Consider the following 27,340-nt stretch of genomic DNA (forward strand, 5'->3'; position numbering starts at 1 on the left):
ATATTTAAAACAAAAGAGAAACCTTTAAAACTTAAAGAAATCTTTATTTGATATATGTGGACATTGATGCATATGACTGATAGTTAACACAAAAGCACATTTGTAATGAATGCATCCTCCTTGTTCAGTACACAGACAAACATCATGAAAATAACACCGCTGATACAGCATATTTGCATATTTAAGTCAAAGGACAGTCAATTTAGGTGCATACGGTCTCAGACATGACAGCTCAGTCTCCGTCTCCATCAGAACCGTCCACTTCTGCTCGTTTGGGACGAGAGCTGCCCGCTGAACTCAAGTGCTTGTCAAAGTCCTCTTCACTGATCTTCCCCTTCTTGAGTTTCTTCAGCAGACGCGTGTCATTTAAAAGCTCATTGAAGTCTTCGTCATCAACATCTGATTCCTGGAAGCACACAAATATAGCATTGAGACTTTATAGAGTGGTTTATTTAGAGCGGTTAACACTGTTTTAGATGGTGAAACATATTCAATCAAGGGAATACTTCAGCCCAAAATTTTCTGAAAATTTACTTTCTTTCATGCCTCCAAGATGTAGATTAGTTTGTTTCTTCATCAGATTAAGAGAAATGTAGCATTGCATCAGTGTCTCAGCAATGCATGCTCTGCAGTGAATGGGTGCCGTCAGACTGAGAGTCCAAACAGCTGATAAAAACATCACAATAATCCACAGCACTCCAGTCCAACAGTTAATGTCTTGTGAAGACAAAAGCTGCATTTTTTGAAAGAAACTAATTTATTGTTAAGGCGTTTTAACTTCAAATGTTCCCTTCTGGCCAAAAGTTGAGTCTCTATCCATAATATTAATTTCAACAGTAAAAAAATGCAATCCTATCTGAATCAGGAGAGAAATTTGCATGGATCAAACACTGAAAACAGTCAATACAGTTCAAAATAAATATGGGGGTGGATTTTGAATTTATATTTTGGTCATAAATAACGATTTAAAGTTAAAAACATCTTAATGATGGATTTGTCTCTTACAAACACACAGATGTTGGCTTCACAAGACATTAACTGTTGGACTGGAGTGCTGTGGATTATTGTGATGTTTTTATCAGCTGTTTGGACTCTCAGTCTGACGGCACCCATTCACTGCAGAGCATCCACTGATGAGACACTGATGCAATGCTACATTTCTCTAAACATGATGAAGAAAAACAAATCTTGGATGGTTTGACGGGGAGTACATTTTAAGTATATTTAACCAATTCTTTACTGTTTCGCAAAACAAGACTAACATACTTCATCCAGTTTTCTTTTGGAAGCTTTCTTTTTCTTTTTCTCCTTCTTGTTCTTCTGCTTCGACCAGGCTTTGTTCTTAATGAAGTTCTTCTTCATCGGCATCTCTTTTTCTTTCAGCTCCGCCAGTCTTTTTTGTCTGTGTTTCTCCCTGTTTTTATCTTTAAACCGGATGGTGTCGGTGTTGATGGCCTCCGGTTTAAAGTCTGGCAAGGTCTTTCCTCTCAGTTCAGGCATTTTGGGCAAACGGAGGAGAGCAAAGCCACGGGCCAGAGCAGCAAAATCCAGGTCTGTACAAGTAGAAGTCATTTTAATCCGCTGAATTATCTTCATGCATCTTATGAAAGGTTTAAAGTGAAGTCCCTCACCTTTAATGCGGAATATCAGACTACACTCGTGTTTGGCGTACGCCTGCACACACGACACGAAGGCTTTCATGCCCTTCTCAAACATCGCTCGGTCGCCTAAAGCCATCGCCTTCAGTTTAGGCAGAACATCAACCACATCTTTCACTGGAGGATATGCCTGAAGTGGACACTATTTGGGGACGAGAAGAACAAAACTATTTTACCCCCTTAAACTCAAAACACTGGAATGCAATTCAAGTCACTTTAAAGAATCTGCCAAATACATGAATGAAATGTATTTTTATTTGATTATTAATAAATGCCATAAATACTCCATCTGAGTTTGTAAATGAAATGACGTTTCTCTCTGACTTACCTTTTGATTAATGGACAAGAAATTAACATACGACTCTTCCATGGGCAGAAGAAAGACGAGAGCATTGCCTTGGTTTCCGATGCGTGCGGTTCTTCCACACCGATGCACAAAGGAACTAATGGAAGGAGCATTAAATCTGATTAGAAAAATGTGCAACATGCATAAAATATGCAAATAATGTCACCTTAAAACAGTAGTAGTTTCCAATATTATTTATATAAAATTACAGTATTTTTTATTTAATATACATTTAAATTTAGTTTTATTTCCAATGTGATTTTAGAAATTTTGTTATGTGCTTGACATTAGTTTTTGCTTATTTTTAATTTCAGTCATTTGAATGTAAACATTTTTACGTTTCAGTTTTTCATCTAATATTTATATTTAGCTTTATTTCAATTACCCCCCAACATTTTTTATTAATTTTAGTTTAGCACCTATTTGAAATTCACTTATTAAAAACAAAGTGTTGATCCTTAGGAATAATAAATATTTTGTATTTTTCCTGTTACTGATTAAAATAAAAGCAGAAGATGACGAAGCATTTTATAATTATGGTTAAGCACAGTTATACGCCTATATAATAAATTGTTTTATTTCTTCAGTTTAATATGTTGCTAGAGTCAGGAGTAACCTTGAAAAATATATTTTTACTGATATTTTTGGTATATAATATTAGTAAAGTAGTGCTTATCTACATACTCTCAATGCATATTTTATCAGCTTTTTGGCTGGAATGATATTTTATGTACTGTCCTTATCTTAAATAAATAAATATCTATGTATGTTGAAGTTTAAAACTTAATGTTAGGGGTTTGTTTGATTCATAAAGTACGAGTAACATGAATAGAAGGACTTTTAGGCACTGTAACACCAGCATAAAATAAATGATGTAATAAACTATTCCAAGCCTTAGTGAATGTAGTATAGACTCAAAGGTACATGCTTCTGAGCTCAAGTGTGTTGATGAATGTCCTGGTCACCTTGCACTGCTCGGTGGGTCGTACTGAAGCACCCAGTTCACTTCTGGTATGTCGATGCCTCTGGCCATGACGTCGGTGCACACCAGAATCCCACTGCACACATGCATAATGCATTTATTCCCATGCTTGATCTTTAACTTCCTCTTTGGAAATAGCTAGAAAGGCATCACATTGCATTACCTCTTCAGTGCCCGGAAGTCTGCAAAGATCTTGTTTCGTTTATGCTTCATCTTCCCGTGGATGCAGTGGATGCTGACGTTCTTGATTAAGACTTCCAGAGCTTTACCGAAGTACTCCACACAGGCACAGGTGCTGTGGATACAGAGAGCAATATCATTTACACTAATGAGTGTGTAGACAGATTTACACTACTGACCAGAAGTTCAAATAAATTACCATTTTTATTATTTTGTAAAAAGCCTCTTATGCCCAACAAGGCTTTTATTTGATAGAGATTTTTATTTTTAAGTATCTGAAACCATAAAAACCATAATATTGTGAAATATTACAATTTAAAATAACTTTTCCATTTGAATATAATGTATAATGCTATTTGTTTTTCAGTATCATTCCTCCAGTCTTCAGTATCACATGTTCTTCAGAAATCAGAATAATATGCTGATTTGCTCAAGAAACATTTCTGATTAACAATTTTGAATATATATATATATATATATTTTAATTGTGATTCAAAAGTTTGGGGTAAGTAAGTCTTTAAAAAAAAAAGAAAATGCTTTTATTTGGCAAGTATGCATTAAATTGGTCAAAAGTGAAGAAAAAAAATTATAATGTTACAAAGATTTCTAAAAAAAAAATAAAAAAAAATAAAAAACTGTTCTTTTGAAATTTCCAATATAAGAATTCTGAAAAAAAGTCATCACGGGTTTCCAGCCAAAAAAAATCAGCATTGATAATAAACAAAAATGAATCAGTATATTAGAAAGATTTCTGAAGATCATGTGACACTGAATACTGGAGAAATTATGCTGAAAATACAGGGGAATATTTTTGATCAGGGGAATAAATTACATTTTACAATATATTAAAATATATATATTTTTTTCAATTGTAATAATATTATAATAATATTTATTTTCACTTTATTTTGATCAAATAAATGCAGCCTTAGTGAGCAGAAGAGACTTCTTTCAAAAACATTCAAAAGAATCCTAATGATTCCAAACGTTCATCTAACGAACCTGAAGAACACAAGCTGCTTCTCATGTTTGTGCTGCCTGAGAAACGCCACCAAAGCGTTGAACTTCTCCTCAGCACGACAGACCTGCACAGCATGGATAAAACATTCACAAAAATAACCCCCACCAAAACACTGGGAACTAGTTCAGACGAGCTAATACTGCCAAACCAACTCGTTCATAATGAGTGAATAAAAAATCTGATAATGAACAGAGCAGCTATGATGTGCGTGAGTGAATGAGTCCGTGCTGGTTTCAGGCGGCTCTAGATGACTCACGGTGTAATAATTGCTGAGTCTGGCTGGTGTTTTCTGCACGCTGGAGGCCGCCACACCTTTCTCCTTCACTGTGATTCTCACAGGGTTACGCAGACCGGCCCTCACCAGCTTCTCCAGCTCTTGCGTCTGTGTGGCCGAGAAAAGCCCTGTGCGCCGCTGCTTGGGTAAATACCCCAGAATAGTGTTTAAACTGTGGAGGCCAAGAAAAAAGGCTGCATTAGCTCTTTAACCCAAGGTTATTCTTAACTTTGAGTTGTTTTCATAACTTGTGATGCTGGCGGTCCTCTACAGTGAATGGGTGCCGTCAGAATGAGCGTCCAAACAGCTGATAAAAACATCACAATAATCCACAGCACTCCAGTCCATCAGTTAACATCTTGAGAAGACAAAAGCTGTGTGTTTGTAAGAATCAAATCTAGCAAGGCCTTTTAAATTCATAACAAAATAAGAGTCCATAAAGCATAATACTTCTTTCTCTAATGAACAAGCTGTGAATCAGGAGAGAAATCGGCACAGATAAAGCACCATATACAAGTCAAAGCAAATATGTGGATGGATTTGGATCTGAGAGGAGAACAGGACGTTATTATGGATTATGTATTTTAGCTCAAATTAACAGTATGAAGTTAACGCACTTTAATGATGGATTTGTTTCTTACACAGATGTTGGCTTTACAAGACATTAACTGTTGGACTGGAGTGCTGTGGATTATTGTGATGTTTTTATCAGCTGTTTGGACTCTCATTCTGACGGCACCCATTCACTGCAGAGCATCCATTGATGAGTCACTGATGCAATGCTACATTTCTACAAATCTGATGAAGAAACAAACTCACCTTCATCTCGGATGACCTGAGGGTGAGTACATTTTCAGCAGGCTTTCATTTTTGGGTGAACTATTCCTTTAAATGTACTATATTTTAGGTCAATACTATTTTTATTTTCAATAATGTCTTATATTTTGACGGGACTTCAACATAGTAAACAAGTTACACCTCTATATGTATTTCTTTAAAAATATTAAAACAACTTTTTAGAATATTTTTCAATCAATGCAGTGCTTAAATTAAAAATAGAGCAAATATATTCAAAAACGAATGGAGACTAGTGCTATACTTATTGAATAATCTCATAAAACCATGGTATAACCACCTATATACAGAGATTGCTAATTATGCATGTTTAAACACCCAATGCATATTATTATTGTTATTACAAAAGACTCAATGCAGACTCAATAGAAAGTGTGCTTCAGCTGCCAAGCAATGTAAAACTAAGTGTTTTATTGCATACTATTTTAAATGTTTTCTGATTGTTATCTGACAGACTGATGGTTGGAGATCATTACCTGGCTTCAAAGCCCATGTCCAGCAATCGGTCTGCTTCATCCAGGACAAGAACGTCTAACGCCTTCACAGCGGTGGCCAAATCGAGCCCATCTGCCTTCCTCCTGAACATGTCCTCCAATCGCCCAGGGGTCGCAATTAGGATATTAGCTCTACCAAGTGCACATAACATTTGTTACATTATAGTTTCCAGATTTAGTTTTAGAAAGGAGCAGTGCATATACTCACCCCTGAGTCTTAAACTTCTCTACGTCCTCGATAGGGTTGCTTCCACCAATTAAAAGAATCTGCCTAAATGCAGACACATCATTTGTCAAATTTACAGACTGAGACCATCAGACGGTACAGAAGATGTTTTAATCTCACTTAAACTGAGGAAATCCCTGCAGAAATCGTCCCATCACCTCGCTGATCTGCAGAGCAAGTTCACGGGTGGGTGTTATGATCAATGCACCGACCTGAAAACACATTACAATAGAAATGAATGACACTGATCTGATGCAACGCAAGCATCTGATGAATAAGAAGATAGTGTAAATGAAATGTATGAAATACAAACCTGCATCTTTTTTAACTTCTCTTCTCGTTTTAAGAGGATTTCTAATGCAGGAATCACAAATGCTAGGGTTTTCCCACTGCCAGTCACCTGAAATATATTAAATATTACGATAGACACTTTGGAATGACTCTGATTAATAATGTTTCTGAAAAAAAAAAAAAAGTCATATTTTTGGATGGTAGTATATCAAAAGTTTGGACAAATATGAGGCAGCAAAAACATTTTGCAATATGGATAATAATGATAAATGTTTCTTAAGCTGTAAATAAGTATATTAGAATTATTTCTGAAGAATCACGTGACACTGAAGACTGGTGGAATGATGCTGAGAAAATTCAGCTTTGCATCATAGGAATAAATTATAATTTAACATGTACTCAAATGGAAAACAGCTGATATAAACTGTAGAAATATTTCGGAATTTTTACTGTATTTTTGATTAAACATATGCAGCGATGATGAGCACAAAAGACAAAAACAAAAAAACAATTCGCAAAATGCGTTGATACAAAAATAAACATATGGTTAAATACTCACGGCTTCAGCAGCCACATCTTTATTACTCATAAAAAGAGGGATGCAGGCAGACTGAAATCGAGAAATAATAGTTAATACAATGCGAATAATAATATTATGAGAAACACGCGAGTCCAGCCAGCGGGAATACTAATACCTGAACAGGAGTCATGTATGTAAATTTCAGCTCTTTAAGAGTCTGTAATATGCTGTCATGTAATTTAACTGGCAAACTCTCCCATTTTCCATCGCTAAAGTTCTCCATCGTTTATTATTTTAGAAGAGTCTGATCCGTAAAAGTAAACACATGAGGAGAAGACGTGCGCTACACGAAATACGTTCCGAACAGGAAACAAGCGGCAGCAACAAACGTTCCGCATCGACTTCTGCAGGACACCGATATGAGAGATATAACAATGATTTTATATACTTTTTGTACTTTATGCAATATGTATGGAAAATATCCATAAATTTTAAAATGTATAATTTAATATAATTTGCATCTTAATGTGTTTTTGGAGCAAACCATATTTTGAAAAAAGAAGCGTAACAATGGTAGAAATAACAAAGCAGCATTTTCATATATCATATTTCATGGGAATATTGATCTATAGTTTCTTTCCCTCTTGACTTGTGTTTTCTACAAATACCTGATTAACATGATGTTTGTCCTGGTGTCGTGCATGACAACTATTCCTTATTTTGTAACAAGGAATAGTTCATATTATGATTTGAAACACCATTATATTATTTTCTGAGATATTTATTCATGGAGAAACATTTTGAAAATTTGTCTGATTTAAATAACTACATAACATTATCATTTTTCCATAAGAGTGCTAAATTTTATAATTCTGTCAATATCAGAACAAGAGGGAGTGTGTTTAATGTCAAACCTCCAAACATTTGATATCTCTGAAAAGCATTAAATATGATCTGTACAGGACAGAAATTCAATAAAATATATCTTCTACAGAGGACAAACATCAATGTCTGAGTCCCAGGAGGATTTTTGATACTGGACAATCAGTAATACATTAATAAATTAAATAATAATAATAAAACACAAAATATCAAAAACATGGCAGTAAGACTTATATTTTTCTGCAAGTCTCCATGTTGTGCATCCAAATCTACACAGTCACAGATGATAAAAAGGAGACATTTTAAGAACACGTTTCATGTTTATTAAATCAAATCCATATTTGACAAACATATTCATTGAACTTCAGAGGTTTATACAGTTTTATCATCAGTTCACCAGTAGCCTCTGCCAAATCCTTTAGCATTTTCTTTAATGTAAGAGTTGGTTTAGAAAAAAAAAATGGTACAAAACTACAGAGTTCCTCTCGTGTGAAGAGACTGGAGATCGAGAAAGAAAAGAAACTGAAATTAAACATTTATAAAACACCAGAAAATCTGCAAAAGCTTTACCAGAATCAGGTTTAAATATGTGCCTTGGAGGTCGTCAGCATGACTTAATGTGATCGGGAGCATGAAATGTGCTTCCATTCACTCACAACATTGTTCATCTGATGGTTTATTACATAATGATAATTCCTTACAATCTTAAACCATATTCACATCACCTAATTCTCATAGTCATGTGCAATCGTAACAGTACTGAAGAAGAAACACCAAGCAAGAAAATAAAAAGACGTCGGGGCTAAAACGAACTCAACTAATTAACAATTCAAAATCGCACCCTTTACCAAACAAATAATAAAGAGATCTACGACTGGGGCAAATGAAGACCAGAACTAAGACTGGAGGACTAGCGAACGACCAGGTTCTTCCCATCTCTGTTGAATTGGAGATCCAATTCGTATAACTGGACTGGATGTGTTGATGTTGTGGAACACAGACAGGGTTTTATACGACTCTCCGCACTTCAAAGAATCTCTTCAGGTAGTAAATCTGTCCGAGGGTCATGGCCACCAGCACCAGAGCCTCGAAGAAGGACCACAGCACCACCCTGCTGTTCGTGTTGTCATTGACTAGAGGACACAGACACAATCAGACAGCAGGTCAATATACACAGACTAAAAACAGATAAAGAATTAATTCAAAGAGTAATAATAGAATGAGCTTTTATTGCCAGGCATGTTTGCACATATGAGGAATTTGTTTTCGTAGCAGACGCTTCCAGAGTGGAACAGAAAGAATAAAATAAAAATAATAAATATATATTTTTTCTTTCCCAAGTCAATTTAAATATGCATTTTAGCTGGACTCATGTCATGCTAAAATAAAAAATTCCATATATATATTCCAATGTCCAATATAAACATAAATATTTGTTCATGTCATACCAAAATTAATAATAAAAATACATATTAAATTAATTAAAATAAATAAAATGCGATTTCTTTATTAAAGTATATTTTTGATGGGTTTATGTAAAAAAAAAATATATATATATATATACGGTACATATATATATTCATGTCAAAATAAAATAAAAATTCAGGCCACTTAAACATGTATATTATAGCCGGATTAATGAACAATTACATTTATGCATTTAGCAGATGCTTTTATCCAAAGTGCATTCAGGGTATATATTTTTTTAACCACTCTCTACCACTAATGCCAAAATGAAAATAATAATTAAAAAAACATGAAAAAAGAAAAACATGCATATTATAGCTGGGTTCATGTCAATGTAAAAAAAAAAAAAAAAAAAAAAAAAAAAAAAAAAAAAAATATATATATATATATATATATATATATATATATATATATATATATATATATATATATATATATATATATATATATATATATATATATATATATATATATATATATATATATATATATATATATATATATATATATATATATATATATATATATATATATATATATATATATATATATATATATATATATATATATATATATTCTAAAGGCCATATAAATATTGACATTACAGCTGGATTCATGCAAAGCCAAAATTGAAGGGACTGAATAATAATTTAAAAATGCACATAGGTTCAGTTTTTAAAACCCTGCAAAATAAGAATTGCTCATTAAGTGTCAACCACAGCAGCGTCGGTGACGTGATCCGAGCGGATGTCTTACTTGCGCGGTGTATTCTCTCTCGGACCTCCATGTATTCCTGCTCGTGTTTGACCGCCGTCATGGCCACCGCCAGCTCATTGATCATCTCCTCCAGCTTATTCTGATGAGCTGGAAATAAATCAATCGCAATTTACTCATAATGATCCATTTCTACTTATGCAGCATGCAAATACAAAACCAGTTTTTACAAACAGCAGAAGAAAAGTTTGTAACCATCTGTGAGAAACAGCTTTAGTTTTTTGTTTTCATCAATAAAAACACTTTTGTATAAAGCATAAATGATAAATACCAGAATAGACTTCAGTTAAAAATGCAAAACAAGCAATGAGAACTTCAAAACAACCTCTTCTATGATAAAACACAGACATTCCTGTTATTTCTGTAAAACAAACTCCACACAGTATTCTCTTTAGGATTCAGTGAAATCTTTATACACACAGATGCATATTTAAGTGCAGATGCAGTTAGACTAAAGCTCAACATGAACAGATGTTAAATGATCCACTGTACAGTCTATTCCTACCATCCCAGCTGTCACCGCCTCCTGAACAGGGAAGAAAGCACATTACAGGCAAAAAAACAACAAGTTAAATCAACTTCAGCACTGCAGAAGTACAAAAAAATTATTATTAATAATTAAAAAAATATAGAGTCATTTCAGAATTGAGATACAATTATAGCTTCCATTTCTTTGATTATTTTCATAATTAAATTAACTAGTTCAAGTAATTTTATTGGTTTCATTTTTGTGTTATATGTCTACAGTTGTGTTAATCTTAATGTCAGTTTTAATTATTGATGAGCTGGAAATAAACGAATAGCAATTTAAATCAATGATTATATCAACGCAAACATTTCTGCATTTGCAGCATGTAAATTCAACGTTATATTTTTAACTTATTTTTAATTCTATTGTATTTTAATATTTTTAATTTCAGCTAATTTTTTTGTAATTTTGTTAGCTTAATTATTTTTTTTATTTGAAATATGCCTATATATATATATATATTTTTTTTTAAGCAAAAATGATTTACTTTTTTTTATATTTGCGTATAAAGTTATTCATTTCAAGCAATAATTTTTTACTATAATAATCCTGATATATAGAAATGAAGAAATTGCAAGGCCACCGAAATATTTCAGAACTAGGCCGAAAACCTGACATTCATTATAGAAATTTCCACAAATATTTTATTTTCCATGACTTTTCCAGTTGCCCGAAAGATTCCTGGTTTTCCGGGACCCTGGGAAGCCTGCCATCTGGAGCCAAAGAGAGCACTCAATGGAAAACAAGTGTCCAGAAACCCCTGCATCAGTCTTCACGCTCACCCTCTGTCTCCATGTCCTGTCCTTTGGGTGCCTCGCCGATGTCGATGGTGAACATCACAATCTTTGGGGTCATGGTGGACATCTTGTTGCTGAAGCAGAACTTGTAGATTCCATCCATGTGAGCGGCTACAGAATACTTCCCGCTGGACTCACGGTCTCCTTTATAGATCTGCTTCCCGTCCGGACCGGTTATCTGTTCAGGACAAACAACACGAGGTGAAGTACATCTGCAGGTGTCAAACTATGAACACATCTGTCCAAGTTAATATCTGTGTGTGTGAGAGATATTTCAATGTAAACACACACATATACATGCATTTATACACACACACACACACACACATATATACTATACACACACACACAAACATTATATATACACGCAAACACAAAAGCACAGTACAGTGTGGGTTATAGTAACAAGCAAACTATTGGATTATAAATTATACCAGAACCACAGTAATACCACAGTATATGTTTAACAACTATCTGGTGAAAGCAAAGGAAGAGCACCTCGACCCTTCTCTAAATGTTATCAAAACATAAAATACCTTACATTAAAACAATTCATAATCTAGTGTATAAGCATTATTAATCACTAACAGCCAGCAATTCACTTCCGGCTTCATGAACCATCTGGCGCGAGCAGTCCGCGACCCCCGCGAACTCCCCACAGCGGGCTAGGCTTAACTGTTAATGACATTTATGAACAGGAGAGGTATTTTAGAAGCCCACCTCCACGTCGATGTCCAGAAATCCTCCCTCTGCGACCTCGAACATGAGGCCCATCTTCGTGCCCGAGTTGACGTTCTCATAGAAACACTCCTCCGCGTGAGCATCGATGCTAACGAAATAGCCGCTCGCCGTGTAAGATATCGCGCTGAGGAGCACGACAAGTTCCGAGAGCGTAAACATGTTCGGTGCGCTGTATTAATGGAGGATTAAACCCATAAAAGAGACTTTACGCCGCGCTGGACCTGTAAAGGCGGAGACTTCGAAGCGCTAGCTTCGCTACCGATGATGCCACGTCAAGCTTTAGACGAGTCGTCCGAAGGGACAAACAGGTTACGAGGCCGGACGTGGTTCGCGTTTCAAAATAAAAAAGTGGAACATTTACCTTGTCAAAGCGCTGACAGATTGTTCATCGGATTTATCCTGTAAAACAGGTTGCTGCAATATTTTAACAAAGACATTGACCTGAACTATGTTTACACAAGTACAGAACGGATTTATTTGATTAATATATTTATACAGCATTATTTGAAAATTATGTTATTAAAAAGAACACAAACCTTACAACGCAACGCAGAGGGGAAAAAAATATTTCTTTGATAACGATGATTAAAATATTATTTATTTATTTGTATTAATTGCAATATATTAATTTAACATATTATGTATTTGGACATATTATATAGAGAGTATAGAAACGTTTATGTCCACACATTAGTTTTTGGTGCACACACGCGCACACACGCGCACACACACACACACACACACACACACACACACACACACACACACAAACAAACACACACACACACACACACACACACACAGAGAGAGACAGTATAGTACAGTATATTTTTATTAAAATCTATAAAGATGTGTTCCGTTGTTCTTGGCTCCGCCTCTAGAGGGCGCGTCAGTGCATTGCGTGGTTTCGTCGCGCGCTGTGTGTCGCAGCTCTGGTGACGTTTTTCCAATCGACTCCAGAAAACTCTCCGCCGCCGCGGCCTAGCGCTCCCGGTCCCTCTTTCCCGTCATTTAATTCACTCATGTCCGTCTGTCCGAATCCAAACCGAGCGGGAGCCGCTGCCGTGTGAGGCGCTGAATACGGGACTCTCGATTTAAGCGGAGTTTTTACCGGAAAAGCTCGCGAAATTACTGTAAACACAGGGAAGGAGCGATGACATCCCGACGGTGAGAAACTAGCAAAACAAACCCAATATTCTCTAAGTTTCGTATTTATTTGACTTCTCTTATCGCTGTAGTGCATCCTGTTTTCATGATAAATCGAACAAATGTTTGTTTCAAGTGTTTTAAGCGTCTAAATTGCAAAACGAGCGTGTTTAATGGAATGGTCAGGCAATTTAATGATTAAAACCTGATGAGCTATTATCTGTCGTCAGGGCATTGAAAGTCATATTTCATATCTGCTGTTGATTGACAGGTCGCATTGTTGATCTGACGACAATTTGTGTTATTGTTGTTAATCTATCTGTCATCTGAATCATAGATAGACAGAGATGCCTGCATAATTCATTGCATATGAACACTAAAGTCAAATTGCATTAGAAACTGTCAAAGCAAGCATCACTTGACAAAAAGTTATGATTTGTGCATAATGCATTCGTTTTGGCATCACTGTATAGATACACTGCTGACACCAAACATTTGAACGGTAGTGTATGTATATTGTTACAAAAGATTTGTATTTTGAATAAATGCTTTTAACTTTTTAATCATCAAATGATGCTGACAAAAGTATCACAGCTTCCAAAAAATATTAAGCAGCAAAACTGTTTCCAATATTGATATTAATTCAGCATTAAATTAGACGGATTTCTGAAGATCATGTGACACAGAAGACTGGAGGAATGATGCTGAGAATACAGTTTTGATCACAGAAATAAATTACAATGTAAAAGATATTCACAAAGAAAACAGTTATTATAAATTGTAATAATATTTCACAATATCACATTTTTTTCTGTATTTTTGGTCAAATAAATGTAGCCTTGATGAGCAAAAGAGACGTCTTTCAGAAACATAAATATATCTTACTGATATCAAAATTTTGAACAGCAGTGTAAATAAGTTGTGCATTATATTGCAATGTGTTGTTCCAGTAATGTCTAGGGTTAACATAGATAACTATAACTAAACTATAGGAAAACACAAAAGTACTTGTTTCATCTAATTGCCAATGCAACCTTTTTCATTTTGATTTGGTTTAACCTGATTAATTAATTAAAAAAATTACAATTTAAAATTTATTAAAACTGAAATAAGAATGAATAAAAACCATAAAAACATATTTAAAAAATAAAAACAAAACTAATAAAAAACACAACAAAATTACTAAAACTGTAACTAAAATTTAAATAAAGAGAGAAAATAAAAATATGGTTAAAAAAAACTACTAAAATATATTTAAATAAATAATAAAAAAAACTGTAATGGCAGATCAGTGATATTCTCAATATTTAATATGCTAAAAAATGGGTTTATTTTTGAGCTTCATTCCTAGTTTCTGATTCTAAATTATCTTTTTTTCAAATGAAATTTCTGCAGTTACTTTTACGTATGTTTACTGTTTGTTTCCTGGTCAGTAGCTGTTGTGTTTGCCGAGTAAAAAGGGTCCATGCACAGTGCATCAGTATTTGATGTGATGAAGTGTTGATGGTGTTGTGTTTGTTTGTGTCTGTAGCTGGTTCCACCCAAACATCACAGGAGTGGAAGCGGAGAACCTTCTCCTCACTCGTGGTGTGGACGGCAGTTTCTTGGCCCGTCCCAGCAAAAGCAACCCTGGAGACTTTACGCTCTCTGTCAGGTGAGAGGTGATGGAGAAATCAGGATTTAGTGTTAACTAGAAAACATATATATTATGCATTTGACTACAGTGTAGAAATATCCTGCTAAATTTTAAAGCTAACAAGCTTAAAAAAGTGCACAAAAAGGTGTTTCCAGTAATACAGGATGGCTGTATTGAATTAAGTGATATAATGTTAATATACTACCAACTTAACTCTTTAAAAAGTACTGATATCCATCATAATAATACAGTAGTTTGTGTGAATGTCAGTGTTTGGTAGCTTAATGTATTCACATTCTGCATGCTTTTCTTCAAGAGACACAGAGGACTTTTGTATAACGAGCTTGATGAGACATTTTAACATTGATAACTCCGTACTAAAGCCATGGAAGCAGGGTTGCACACCGGCAGAACATCTGGCAACCACAAACACCAAAGCTTGTGGAGGCTTGTCTTGAGATAACGCAAGCTAATGAAAATGAAATGTTTCAGGATTAATAACCAGTCTGTTCATGACAGAGCTTTAAAGTAAAATTGCATTCTCATTTTCCCACATTATATGGCGCGATATCTTACAGTTATGTGCTGATATACTGAACTGTCTGCTATTATAAACTGAAGTTTTATGAGCACTGAATTGAAGCTCTTCTCGTCACTAGGCGAAATGGTGCCGTCACCCACATTAAAATCCAAAACACGGGAGACTATTATGACTTGTACGGTGGAGAGAAGTTTGCCACCCTTGCTGAGCTGGTGCAGTATTACATGGAACATCACGGACAGCTGAAAGAGAAAAACGGAGACGTCATTGAGCTCAAATACCCGCTCAACTGTGCCGATCCCACTTCTGAGAGGTAGCTCATTATCCGTCCGTCCTTCCATGCTTGTTGGGTTTTATAGGCCTTTTTATTGCCATCTGCAACCCAACTCCCTCCTCTGATGTTGTCCTTTATTTTTTTGCAAGGTGGTTTCATGGTCACCTCTCTGGTCGTGAGGCCGAGAAGCTGTTGACAGAGAAGGGCAAGAATGGCAGTTTCCTGGTGAGAGAAAGTCAGAGTCACCCGGGAGATTTTGTGCTGTCTGTACGGACCGGAGACGACAAGACGGACACCAGCGACGGCAAACCCAAAGTCACACACGTCATGATACGCTGCCAGGTTAAGTTCACTTACAGTTTTGACTTGCACGTCAAATTGGTTTTCTTTTTAAAATTAGAGAGAGGTTAGGAGATGGTTAAACAACCAGCTAGTCATTCAGTGAGCTCAAATAATGTACAGTAGATTTAAAAATATATATATGTTGCTTGTTTATTAAATTAAAAGATGCAACTTTGTGAGTTTTAATACTCTTCAAGTAGTTTTTTCTTACATAAAAGATCATAAATAATAATAAAATAAAAATATATACACATTTATTTATTAATTTATTAGATATTAAGGCAAAAATGCATTCTTGCATGTAGTTTGTGTTACTTAATTGTTGCTCTAGATTGGAATCCTGTTTAAATAGTAGGTTTATTTAAAAGGCTGTTTACCTGTGTCGTGTTATATAAGTGGACTGTAATTTCTATTTTCCTTTTATCAGCATGATCTGAAGTATGATGTTGGTGGTGGGGAGAAATTCGACTCGCTTACAGATCTGGTGGAGCATTACAAGAAAAACCCTATGGTGGAAACGCTTGGGACAGTCCTGCAGCTCAAACAGGTGTGTGATTGACCATTTTATGTAACCATGTATCGAGAAGTGCACTTTTAAATCACAAATGAATACACTTCTGTTCAGAAGATTGGGGTCAGTAAAGAAATGAATGCTTTCATTCAGAAACTATGCATTAAATGGAACAAAAGTGACAGTAAAGGCATTTATAATGCTACGCATATTGATTTCATATAAATGCTGTTCTTTTGAAGTACCTAAAATCAGAAATGATTCTTGAGCAGCAAATCAGCATATTAAAATTACTTCTGAAGATCATGTGACACTGAAGAGTTATGATGCTGAAAATTAATATGAATATGCATGTATTTTTACTGTATTTGATCAAATAAATGCAGCCTTGGTTTACAGAAGAGACTCCAAACTTTTGAACACTAGTGTATATGTACTTAGTACGTTTGACATCCCTAAAACACGTATTTGAGATATGAACTGAATAAGATCTGGCGTAAGAGTTTTCCAGTGCAGTGTTATGTTTCTTGCAGCCTCTGAACACAACCCGCATCAATGCAGCAGAGATTGAAAGTCGGGTACGAGAGCTCAGCAAGCTGGCCGAGACCACAGATAAGGTCAAGCAGGGATTCTGGGAGGAGTTTGAGGTGAGAGCACACACTATAGTGCCAGATTCAGCTGATCATTTACTGTATTCATCATAAAGCAGGGCTCGACGTTAACGCTTGTCTGCTTTACCTACCAGACAAGAAACCTGATCCAAATTTTAATCACAAACAGTAACTAGGGCAGCACTGAAACTTATTTTGTTTTATTACTTTCAGTGTAAACGGTGGATAATAACGTATAATGTATTGACAGAATCAATGTCTCATCAGTTGATGCTTGTACACACGGTCTAACTAGCGGAGAAATCAACACTATAAGTGCAACAGCACACAAAGAAACAAACATGAACAAAAATACTGCGGTAGAAAAAAAAATATAAACATTCTATATAACATATGCAACATCAGACGTCCAGGAGTGATGTTTTCCCGACTTTCAGCTCGATTGAAAATGTGATATTGAATTTCTACAAATTTAGTTAAATAAACAAGTAACTGACTTACATTTTAGACACATTATGGATCGTTTTGCTCCATTTCGCTTACAAAAATAGTTCTAAGCAGAGCAGTCGCGCATCTCTGAGCAACACACAACAGTCTTTCGTTACCAAATGATTCATTTTTGAACGAGTCAATGATTCAGTGAGCCATTTATAAAAACGGTTACTTGATTCATTTATTGAATGAATCAGCCGTTTGAACGAATCGGTTGAATCAATGATTCACTGATTTAGACAGTGACTTGCCACCACCTACTGGTGGTTTAATTTTTCCTGACATTTTCATATTTGTATGTCAAAAAGTGAAACATTAATCTAACAACATTATTTATGCATTTGGACAGATTTGAATAGTAACAACCATACAGTGTCTTATTAATCTAACTTAATGTATTGATCACATGTAAGAATTCGAAATAAATGGAGACATGTACATTTAATCAGCTAAGGAAAAAAAGTGTAACAGCGATCATTTTAAGGCAAATATTAAAAATATGCTGATTTAAAGTAATACCTGATAGAGCACTGATGAGACTGCTTCAGAATAAATTACATCTGTCCCAAAAAAAACAAACAAACTTTTTATTTTTTAAGTGTCATGTCACAGCTTAATGTGGAGCCCTGTAAAGGCTCGAGTCCTGACAATCATTTTTAATTCTATGTGCACAGACACTTCAGCAGCAGGAGTGTAAACTGCTCTACAGTCGCAAGGAGGGCCAGCGGCCGGAAAACAAAAACAAGAACAGATACAAGAACATTCTTCCCTGTGAGCAAACCTCATCATCATGCATTAATCACATGCTCCCCATGATCCACCAGTGTCATTAGTGTTATCTCTGTGTCTTCTCCTCAGTCGACCACACACGAGTCGTGCTGACCGATGGAGACGCCAACGAACCGGGCTCTGACTACATCAACGCCAACACCATCATGGTAATAAAGCTGCCTTCAGGTCCTGTCCAAATGATTTCACGTATTTTTTAAGTGTAGTAACATGGTTTGTTGTGTTTCCCAGCCTGATATCGAGACTAAAAGCAACAACTCCAAGTTAAAGAGGAGCTACATCGCCACGCAGGGCTGCCTGCAGAACACCATCAGTGACTTCTGGAGGATGGTGTTTCAGGAGAACTCTCGAGTCATTGTCATGACCACGAAGGAAGTGGAACGGGGAAAGGTGAGGGCTTCTTAATGGTTGGACCAGTTACAGACGTTTTCATTCTGGGTCATGGACTGGTTTATATATTGCTAGATGAAATATCTGAATATGCAAACTTTGACCGTATTTAAGTACATTTGGAATGGTACTAAAGTTATTATTAAACATATTCTTTTGCACTGTCCCAGTTTTAATGCAAGTAGAAAGCAAGTTAGTTCAGATTTTGCCTGAAAAGGTTTTAGATGTTAAATACAGTACAGACCAAAAGTTTGGAAACATTACTATTTTTAATGTTTTTGAAAGAAGTTTCTTCTGCTCATCAAGGCTGCATCTATTTGATCAAAAATACAGAAAAAACAGTAAATTTGGAAATATTATTACAATTTAAAATAATAGTTTTCTATTTGAATATACTTAAAAAAAAATAATTTATTCCTGTGATGCAAAGCTGAATTTTCAGCATCATTCCTCCAGCCTTCAGTGTCACATGTAACATCAGTCGATCACATGATCATTTAGAAATCATTCTAATATTCTGATTTATTGAGTGTTGGAAACAGTTCTGCTGTCTCATATATTTGATCAATAACAGGTTAAAAAGAACTGCATTTATTCAAAATAAAAAACAAATTCTAATAATATATATTCTATACTATCACTTTTTATCAATTTAACACTTCCTTGCTGAATAAAAGTATTGATTTTATTAAAAAAAGAAAGAAAAAAATATTACTGACCCCAAATTACTGACCAGTAGTGTATATTGTTATTACAAAATATTCATATTTTAAAAACAAAGCTTCTTTTTGTTTACTTTTTATTCATCAAAGTATCCTAAAAAAGTATTACATGTTCTGAAAAAATATTAAGCAGCAGAACTGTTTCCAACTTTGATAATGAATCATCATATTAGAATGATTTCTAAAGGATCATGTGATAATAAATTCAGCTTTGCATCACAGAAATAAATGATCATTTAAAGTATAATAAATTTAAAAACAATTATTTTAAATTGTAATTATATATCACAATATTACAGTATTTTTTCTGTATTTGTGATCAAATAGATGCAGGCTTGATGAGCAGAAGAAACTTCTTTGAAAAACATAAAAAATAGTAATGTTTCTAAACTTTAGGTCTTTACAGTATATATTATTACTTGCTGTGTTTGTTTGTTTGCTTAGTTTTTATTGTATTAATGTGATATTTGTCTTTTTGTAATTGAGTTTTTGCCATGAAAAAAGCCTCAGATGCTGACATGGCATTAAATAAGATTATACTACTACTACTAAAGTTATTACTGTAGGATGTGATATAATGTATTTTTACAACCTTGAAATTTGTTGCTGGAAATAGAGCTGCATAATTTGGACAATAAAAACTAATTATTTATTTATGATTTATGACGTGATTCTAAAAGAAACTAAAAAAATAAATGTTTTCATGAATTCAAATAAAACCGATGAAAACTGAAATAAAATTAAATAATAAAAAGTATATTTTATTTCATGTAGTAGCCAAGGCAACATTTCTATTTTAATTTAGTAACTTGATTAATTAACAACTAAAACTATAATAAAAATGAAAAGAACTATTTAGACATAAAAAATATAAACAATTGGAATTATAAAATTAAAAACTAATTCAAAATAATAGTAAAAACTATAATATCTTCTAATGTACGCTAAAATAGCTCCAGGTTTGCTGTGCTTGCTGTGTAGGGATGCAACATTTGGCTTTAATTAAATATCAGAATTACTTAATCTTAATAACTAAATAAAAAATATTTACAAAATATAATACAAAAAGAGAAATATTACTATCGTAATGAAACTATTTCACTGTAAAAAAAAAAAAAAAGTGTATTTAAAAAAAATAATCTATTTTTACAGAACAAATGTAAAATTACAATATTCACAGCTGTCTTTTGCTACCTTTTATTCTCATTGAACATATAGAAAGATGGCTGGTGCATGTTGCATCACTCAGGTTCCTGCAACACACATTTATTCAAATAAATCACAGCCTTTGTGAATGACAATCACACAAAGCCACATCCAGAATTGGATTAATATTTTAGCTCAAGCTGAAATATTCTGAGACGCCCTGTGTGTTTCTTCACAGAGTAAGTGTGTGAAGTATTGGCCTGACGTGTCCGCGCTGAAGGAGTATGGAGCCATGCGTGTGCGCAACGTGAAGGAAACGGTGGCCCACGATTACACCCTGAGAGAGCTGAAGCTGTCAAAGGTTGGACAGGTACGGTAAAACCCCAAATGGTAATGTCACCACGAAACACAGACACAAGTCTTTCTGTAACACCGGGGGATCTGGCTGATGTTGTAGGGTAATACTGAGCGTACAGTGTGGCAGTATCATTTCCGCGCCTGGCCTGACCACGGTGTGCCCGGAGACCCTGGCGGCGTGCTGGACTTCCTGGAAGAGGTCAAAATGAAGCAGGAGAGCATTACCGGGGCTGGAGCCATCGTGGTGCACTGCAGGTTATGAGAACACAATCACAAGGTTTCTGTGGGTCCTAAAACAGCCAAATTCACCCTTGCACAAATTAAGGCCTTAAAATGATCTTGAATAAATGCTTAAAGTTCTAAATTCATTGCATTTAAATGTAGCATGCATTTTTTTGCATTATTTTTTTATTTTTGTTTTTTCCTAAAAATATCTAGATAAAAATTTAGATAATTTAGATTTAGATAAAAATATCTAAACATCCTCAAATCAAGATGCATGAGATGCAAAAGTTATGAAGTCTCGTTTTCTGGTAAATTTAACAAAATCAAGTGAATTTATACTTTAAAAAAAAAGAACAAATATCTGTCATTGGGGAATAAAAAAACTGATTTTCCCTTTGAAATAATTCTATTTTTCTGAGCACATTGGCAGATATTTGTTAGTTTTAATCATCAACTTAATGCATTTTGATCAATGTTTCATGACTTGGAAGCTGTATTTTTAAGCTTTGAAAAGTTGCTAAATAATCATTAGAGAATATATTGATATTACCCCTTCAATATATTCCTTCAGTTTTCTTTACTTGGTCTTAAAGTCATAATTTACCTTTATAAAACCTGCAGAAACCCTGAAAACAAACCTTCATGAATCAACTTTAATGAATCTTAATATTCTTTTAGTAAGGCATTTAGTTCAGTTTTTTTAGTTCATCGTTAAGCAAGTGTGTTCGTTGGTTGTAAACCTGCATTTCCGTCTCTCCTGCAGTGCTGGGATTGGACGAACAGGAACGTTTATCGTGATTGATATTTTAATAGACATCATCAGAGAAAAGGGTAATCTTGTGTTGATCCTCTTTTTGTCGTTTAGTAGGCCCTTCAGGTTAAATCGGGCCACAGTAGCAGATCTGACCTGTCTGTGTTGTGCAGGGGTGGACTGTGATATCGACGTGCCCAAGACTATCCAGATGGTGAGGTCTCAGCGTTCAGGAATGGTACAGACAGAGGCCCAGTATCGCTTCATCTACATGGCTGTGCAGCATTATATTGAGACTCTGCAGCGCCGCATCGAGGAGGAGCAGGTGTGTGCAAGTGACTCTCATATTCATAGAAGAAATCGGGACATTTCACTCCATTGATAGTGTAGATTTACAGGTAATTTTGCTGTGCTTGTTTATAGGGGTGCACAATTTGGCATATTTTGAATTAGATTTTAATATAAAAAAGACTGTGAAATAATAATAATAATAGATATTATTTTCATTATTATTACTATTAGCACATAAAAATATTTACAAAATGACACATTACTATTCCACTGTTTGAATTTTTTTTAAGCATTTAAAAAATAAAAAAAAGAATGCACATACTGTATAATATAAAGTAATAATAATGTTTTTTTTAACCAACCAACAATAAAATTACAGTGCTAATATTTAGGTTTATTTATTTTTAAATATTAAACCATAGAGCTTTTACTGTGGCAGAAAGAAGGTAAACAAAACAATATATACAATTTAAATGAGATATTTCTATTGTAATGATACTATTCCACTGTTAAAAATGTATATGAAAAAATTTTAATATAATAATTAAAAAAAACATCATTTTACAGAACAACAGTACAATTATGATTGTAATATTTAGGCTGTCCTCATTTATTCATTTTCAAACATTAAACCATAGAGCTTTTACTTTGGCTGAAAAATGCAGGGAGAAGCTTAACAGATTTATAAATAAAGGAGCAAAATAGTGTAGATTTGCAGTGTTGCCAGCATTAATTAATCTCAAGGACTTTTAGTTTTAATTAATAATCTTTTTTCTAAAGAGCTCCATGTTTGATGTGGTTATTTGTAGGAATGCACAGTTTGGCTTATATTTGAATGTGATTATAGCAATAAGAGTGTAAAATAATGCTAATATTGTTTTATGATGATGATTATTAATTATTACTACTAGTACTGCTACATTAAAACAAATACAAAATATAATAAAAATGTTTCATTTTAAGATACAACTTGCATAGTAACAGATTTATAAAGAGAGGAGCAGAATGGTGTAGATCTGCAGTGTTGCCAGCATGATTTCATCTCATGGACTGTTTCTTTCAGAAAAGTAAAATTAAAGGACGTGAGTACACCAACATCAAATACTCTCTGTCTGACCTGACTGGAGGAGACCAGAGCCCTCTGCCACCGTGCACACCCACACCGACCTGTGTCGAGTGAGAACATGCATGCATTTACACACAACCACTAGAGAGGAAGCACTGGAGAAATGAATGGCAAATTTTTTTTCTCTCTGTTTTGTTTGAGTTTGATAAAATTATATTTCCAACTCTAAATTCAGATTTGGAATAAGCACCAGCTTTCAGATTCAGTATAATACTGAAGCTGCGATACACTTTACTACTATATCGTGATGTATTTCTGAGTGAAATTACTATCAAATAAGAAAAAAAATGAGCTTGATTTGACTCTTCAGTTTTTGAGTGGATTGTGAAAAGTGAGCGTTGCGTAACGGAATAAAAAGATTTGGTCGAATGTTTTGGATTAGGTTTTCTGACATGCCATTTAAATATGAAGATTATGCATGATCAAATTTAAGTATGCAGTCATTTGCATACATTTCCGGAACCGAAATCTGAACACTTGAAAAAGTCAGGTGCAAAATACTTCAATTTGGTGACACATTTTATGGATTTCTGTTTTTTTCTACTCTATAAATTAGACCATACCAACAGGCTTTAGTTAAATAAATCAAGCAAATGTTATATGAACAACCCCTTCTGTAAAAACCCTCAGAATTTAGGCAAAGTTGTTGTTGGTGTATGCTAAATCTATAAATGCAAACAGATAAAATGTAATAAACTGTTAATAGTGCATTTATTTAATTTGTATTTATTTATCAATTTCTTTTTGGAAATGCACAGATTAATTGAATACAAGAAGACCAGTAACATGCATTAAGAAAAATAGGGTCAGTTTTAATTTCATGCCAGCTATAAGCTGGAGTCTTGTGCCATGAAGTCTGGTTAAGATGTAAATGCATGTGTTTTCAGTATGAGAGACGACAGCTCTCGAGTCTATGAGAACGTGGCTTTAATGCAACAGCAGAAGAGTCACAGATGAGATGAGATGAGATTGCAGCACTATCCAAAATCACAGGTATGACGGCTCACTCTTCACCACAACACATAACAGTATGTTCAGTCCCAGATTCAACACTTTCTTTAGTATTCTGACACATTTACATTTGTTTAGAGTCCTGGTCCCTTCTGAAAATAAACGTATTAACTCTCATGTCTTTAAAACCAGGAGAAGAATTTCCTAGTTAATGTTATCTCATTGGACTGGAAACTTACTGATTTTTGTATTTATTGTAGAATTTTTCATTTCCCAGACAGAAATGACCAGACTACAAAATTGCTTGAAATATCTTGTTAGACGATAACTAGCAAATCTTTTTTTTATTGTTTTCTTTCAATAAGTACAGTTTTTGTACTTTTGTATTGTTTTGTGATCATTGATCTGAGCACATGCACCTGGTGAACATGACCAAAGTTATTCCCAAATAATGTTTGTTTTTTACTCAAACAAGTGCATAAGCTCAGATCAATGAGGCCTACAATCAATACATTTTTAAAAGGAAGTTAAACCTGTGCTAATTGACAGAAAATAAGTTCACGAAGGTCGATCAATGTCAAGATTTTGTGATTAAAGAGCATAATAAGAGATTTACAAGCAATCTTTAAAAGGCTGGTCATTTCTGAAAAGGGACACCAAATTAAGGTCAGGTATTTTCAGCACAGCACAAGGGTCAAAATACTAGCATTTTCATCTCTCTTGAGTCATTTCTGCTTGGGTTTTATAGAATTGATGTTGCTTGTAGATGAATATTTACAATATTAACTCTTTCCTCGCCATGGACAAGTTATCCCGTCTTTTAGAAGACGACGCTTCCCCTCCAAAGCTTCCCCTTACGACTTTTGGCATTTTCACTGTTATACACTGGGGGGCACTATTACATATCTCCTAAATAAAAAACACACCTGAACAGGACAGAGAAACTAGCAATCTCTTATGTAAACAGATGCATAATACAAATAATGTGATCATCAACAATAGACCGCATATAAACAAAAACTACATAATGTTACGGAGTAAAATGATGATCCAGGAAGTGGTATATGTCTGTGCAAGCTTTGGAGGTGTTGATTTAAAGAGATTTACTGGATTTATGCTTTGATAATCGTATTCAATATTATCCAGATAGTTAGTTTTTGATAAAAATTTTATTTTCTCACCTTTTTGCTGAGAATTATACATTTTTATGAAACCTACCTATATTCGAGTGTTGATTAAAACAAATAATAATAATGCTTCAAGCTAGAATAAAACGAGTAAAGTAAAAGAAGAGGCTTTGATTTTTCTTTTGGTGTATTGCTTATTCAAATATGCATACAGCAAAATATACTGTAGGCCATTAAATTTGATTGAAAATCATCGCTGGCGGTGCCTGGCAAGTAAAAAAAAAAAATGCTTGCGGGGAAAGAGTTAACTCTGCAGGTTTCCAAAAAATTGCCTTTGTAACACCTTGTGCTGAAACGTTGAGGTCTTTAAATATGCTTTCAGTGTTTGTTATGGTTCGTTTCAGTCAACTAATGACTTTTTTTTTTATCCCTGACAGGAACTGTTTTTGTTGTTGCCAGATGCTCCTGAACACTTGAGAAGTGATCTTGACTGAACTGAGAGACGAAAAAAAAAAAAATGGGAAAAAAAAAATCCAGACACTGGTCCACACGAGCTCAGAGACGTGTGGATGGAGTTGAATTGCATTTCTCCTTCCAGCTACGTAGCCTTTTAACCCCACACTGTGACGATCATGAAGCCTTACACAGAATAAACCCAAAACAGCCCCTTTGCAAAATCATGTTTTTTTTGGGTGTGGAGTTTCTGAAATTGATTCGTCTCTGTGGGAAAAGCTTACGCTCTTTCATCATTGTTTTTTTCGTTTTTTTTCATTTTTTTTTTTTTTTAAAGAAAGCAAGAATGCTGTCTGGAACACTTAAGTGTGATATTCAAGCAGAAAATGGACAGTAGCATCACATACCCCTGTACTAAAATAATTGAGAACAGAAGAGAAGCAGAAGGAATGAGGTGAATCCTTTTCCACCGCAAAAGTTTGTACATTTTATATTGAGTAAAAAAGGCCTGTTTGTGCCATTCGTGTGCTAGTGCTAAATTCAGATCATCCTCTGCCTTTAGTTTAAGCCTAGCGTCCTTAAAACTTTGCACCAGACGGCAGGAGATCTTCAGCACACCCTTGGTTTGCCTTTTCATCCCCACCGAGAGCGACGTCCTGACTTCTCCATGGGACAAAACGTCCTCATTTGTTTGTTACTGAATTATTGCTCCGCTTCATCAGGTCACCCAGCAGCTGCTTTAGCTTGACTGCGAAATGTTTCTTACTTTTTTTTTAATGATTTTACTGTCTTTAAAAAAAAAAATGAATAAAATAAAATAATTTTTTTTATTATTTACATCAAAGCAGCATATGAACTTGATTTTAAGAGTGACTGCACATTCATAGCCTTGGTGATTTCTGGCTTGTAAAGAGCTGTGGATGTAATTATGGATTTTAAAGTGTTATTCGGACCCTCTATGATGGACAAATAATTTTTTCCCAGGTCACATGTTTTCAATTTCTCACAATGCTATTTTTTTGGCTTTTCTAGGTTTTGCTGGCTTTGTTGTGTTCGGCATCAGCAGTATTTCATAATTCGTTTAACATTTTCACAAGTGCTTCTTCCTTCATAACCATGGGTTCTTTGTTCACAGACTTAAGTCTCTTATGGTCACGGTTATGTTTGTGTTATCTGGCCTTGTCTTTCTTGCTTTCTTCACCTTACATATTTTTAACACAAAAGTCGTAGGTGATGTGCTCGGGCCCGCCATGTATCCGGCGTACTGTAGTGTGTTAATCAAGCGTGTTTGTATCTTGAAGATACTGCTGTTTGTTTGCTTCTTTTTCAAGTCCGGTCTTCTGTTTCTGCCATGCTTTTGGTTTCTCGTGAACATCACACACGTCTGTGTGTGTCGCTGACCAATTATCTTCCTTTACTTTC

At 34.6% G+C, this 27,340-nt stretch overlaps 3 protein-coding genes across 4 annotated transcripts; 1 reads left to right on the top strand and 2 right to left on the bottom strand.

Annotated features, from left to right (window-relative positions):
- On the bottom strand, positions 1-7,217 carry LOC113099907 (ATP-dependent RNA helicase DDX55). Its single transcript, XM_026264813.1, has 14 exons — positions 7,023-7,217; positions 6,887-6,937; positions 6,350-6,436; positions 6,157-6,248; positions 6,019-6,081; positions 5,793-5,942; positions 4,444-4,633; positions 4,169-4,251; positions 3,150-3,281; positions 2,970-3,062; positions 1,987-2,101; positions 1,632-1,800; positions 1,267-1,553; positions 1-406 (listed from the first exon to the last, which is right to left on the bottom strand). Exons 1-14 carry the CDS (start codon positions 7,128-7,130, stop codon positions 233-235), a joined length of 1,794 nt encoding a protein of 597 aa, XP_026120598.1. The 5' UTR covers positions 7,131-7,217; the 3' UTR covers positions 1-232.
- An 812-nt stretch (positions 7,218-8,029) lies between these two features.
- Positions 8,030-12,343, bottom strand: LOC113099909 (transmembrane emp24 domain-containing protein 2-like). 2 transcript variants are annotated; one of them, XM_026264816.1, is made up of 5 exons: positions 12,017-12,343; positions 11,282-11,474; positions 10,476-10,496; positions 9,953-10,060; positions 8,030-8,862 (listed from the first exon to the last, which is right to left on the bottom strand). In XM_026264816.1, the coding sequence occupies exons 1-5, from the start codon at positions 12,194-12,196 to the stop codon at positions 8,738-8,740; spliced, it is 627 nt and encodes a 208-aa protein (XP_026120601.1). In that variant the 5' UTR covers positions 12,197-12,343; the 3' UTR covers positions 8,030-8,737. The 2 variants fall into 2 exon arrangements, with proteins under 2 accessions (XP_026120601.1, XP_026120602.1); XM_026264817.1 differs by lacking the exon at positions 10,476-10,496 and having other exon boundaries at positions 12,017-12,341.
- A 598-nt stretch (positions 12,344-12,941) lies between these two features.
- Positions 12,942-27,340, top strand: LOC113099908 (tyrosine-protein phosphatase non-receptor type 11). The gene is made up of 16 exons (XM_026264814.1): positions 12,942-13,204; positions 14,715-14,837; positions 15,479-15,673; positions 15,784-15,976; positions 16,404-16,523; positions 17,021-17,134; positions 18,265-18,361; positions 18,449-18,528; positions 18,611-18,769; positions 20,876-21,007; positions 21,095-21,249; positions 21,983-22,050; positions 22,144-22,295; positions 23,325-23,437; positions 24,275-24,380; positions 25,903-27,340. Exons 1-15 carry the CDS (start codon positions 13,191-13,193, stop codon positions 24,342-24,344), a joined length of 1,785 nt encoding a protein of 594 aa, XP_026120599.1. The 5' UTR covers positions 12,942-13,190; the 3' UTR covers positions 24,345-24,380; positions 25,903-27,340.

The sequence above is a fragment of the Carassius auratus genome, unplaced genomic scaffold (assembly GCF_003368295.1).
Source record: "Carassius auratus strain Wakin unplaced genomic scaffold, ASM336829v1 scaf_tig00217085, whole genome shotgun sequence".
Classification (NCBI taxonomy): Eukaryota; Metazoa; Chordata; class Actinopteri; order Cypriniformes; family Cyprinidae; genus Carassius; species Carassius auratus.

Excerpts from the sequence above, each read along its gene's own strand:
- LOC113099907 (XM_026264813.1), bottom strand. The coding sequence starts at position 7,130 with ATGGAGAACTTTAGCGATGGAAAATGGGAGAGTTTGCCAGTTAAATTA. Across the intron at positions 6,938-7,022 it reads CATACATGACTCCTGTTCAG|TCTGCCTGCATCCCTCTTTT; the intron begins GTATTAGTATTC and ends TCTCGATTTCAG. Across the intron at positions 407-1,266 it reads CCAAAAGAAAACTGGATGAA|GAATCAGATGTTGATGACGA; the intron begins GTATGTTAGTCT and ends GTGTGCTTCCAG.
- LOC113099909 (XM_026264816.1), bottom strand. The coding sequence starts at position 12,196 with ATGTTTACGCTCTCGGAACTTGTCGTGCTCCTCAGCGCGATATCTTAC. Across the intron at positions 11,475-12,016 it reads TTCTGGACATCGACGTGGAG|ATAACCGGTCCGGACGGGAA; the intron begins GTGGGCTTCTAA and ends TGTCCTGAACAG. Across the intron at positions 8,863-9,952 it reads AGAGAGAATACACCGCGCAA|TCAATGACAACACGAACAGC; the intron begins GTAAGACATCCG and ends TGTGTCCTCTAG.
- LOC113099908 (XM_026264814.1), top strand. Across the intron at positions 15,674-15,783 it reads GCCGATCCCACTTCTGAGAG|GTGGTTTCATGGTCACCTCT; the intron begins GTAGCTCATTAT and ends TTTTTTTGCAAG. Across the intron at positions 22,296-23,324 it reads GCCGCATCGAGGAGGAGCAG|AAAAGTAAAATTAAAGGACG; the intron begins GTGTGTGCAAGT and ends TGTTTCTTTCAG.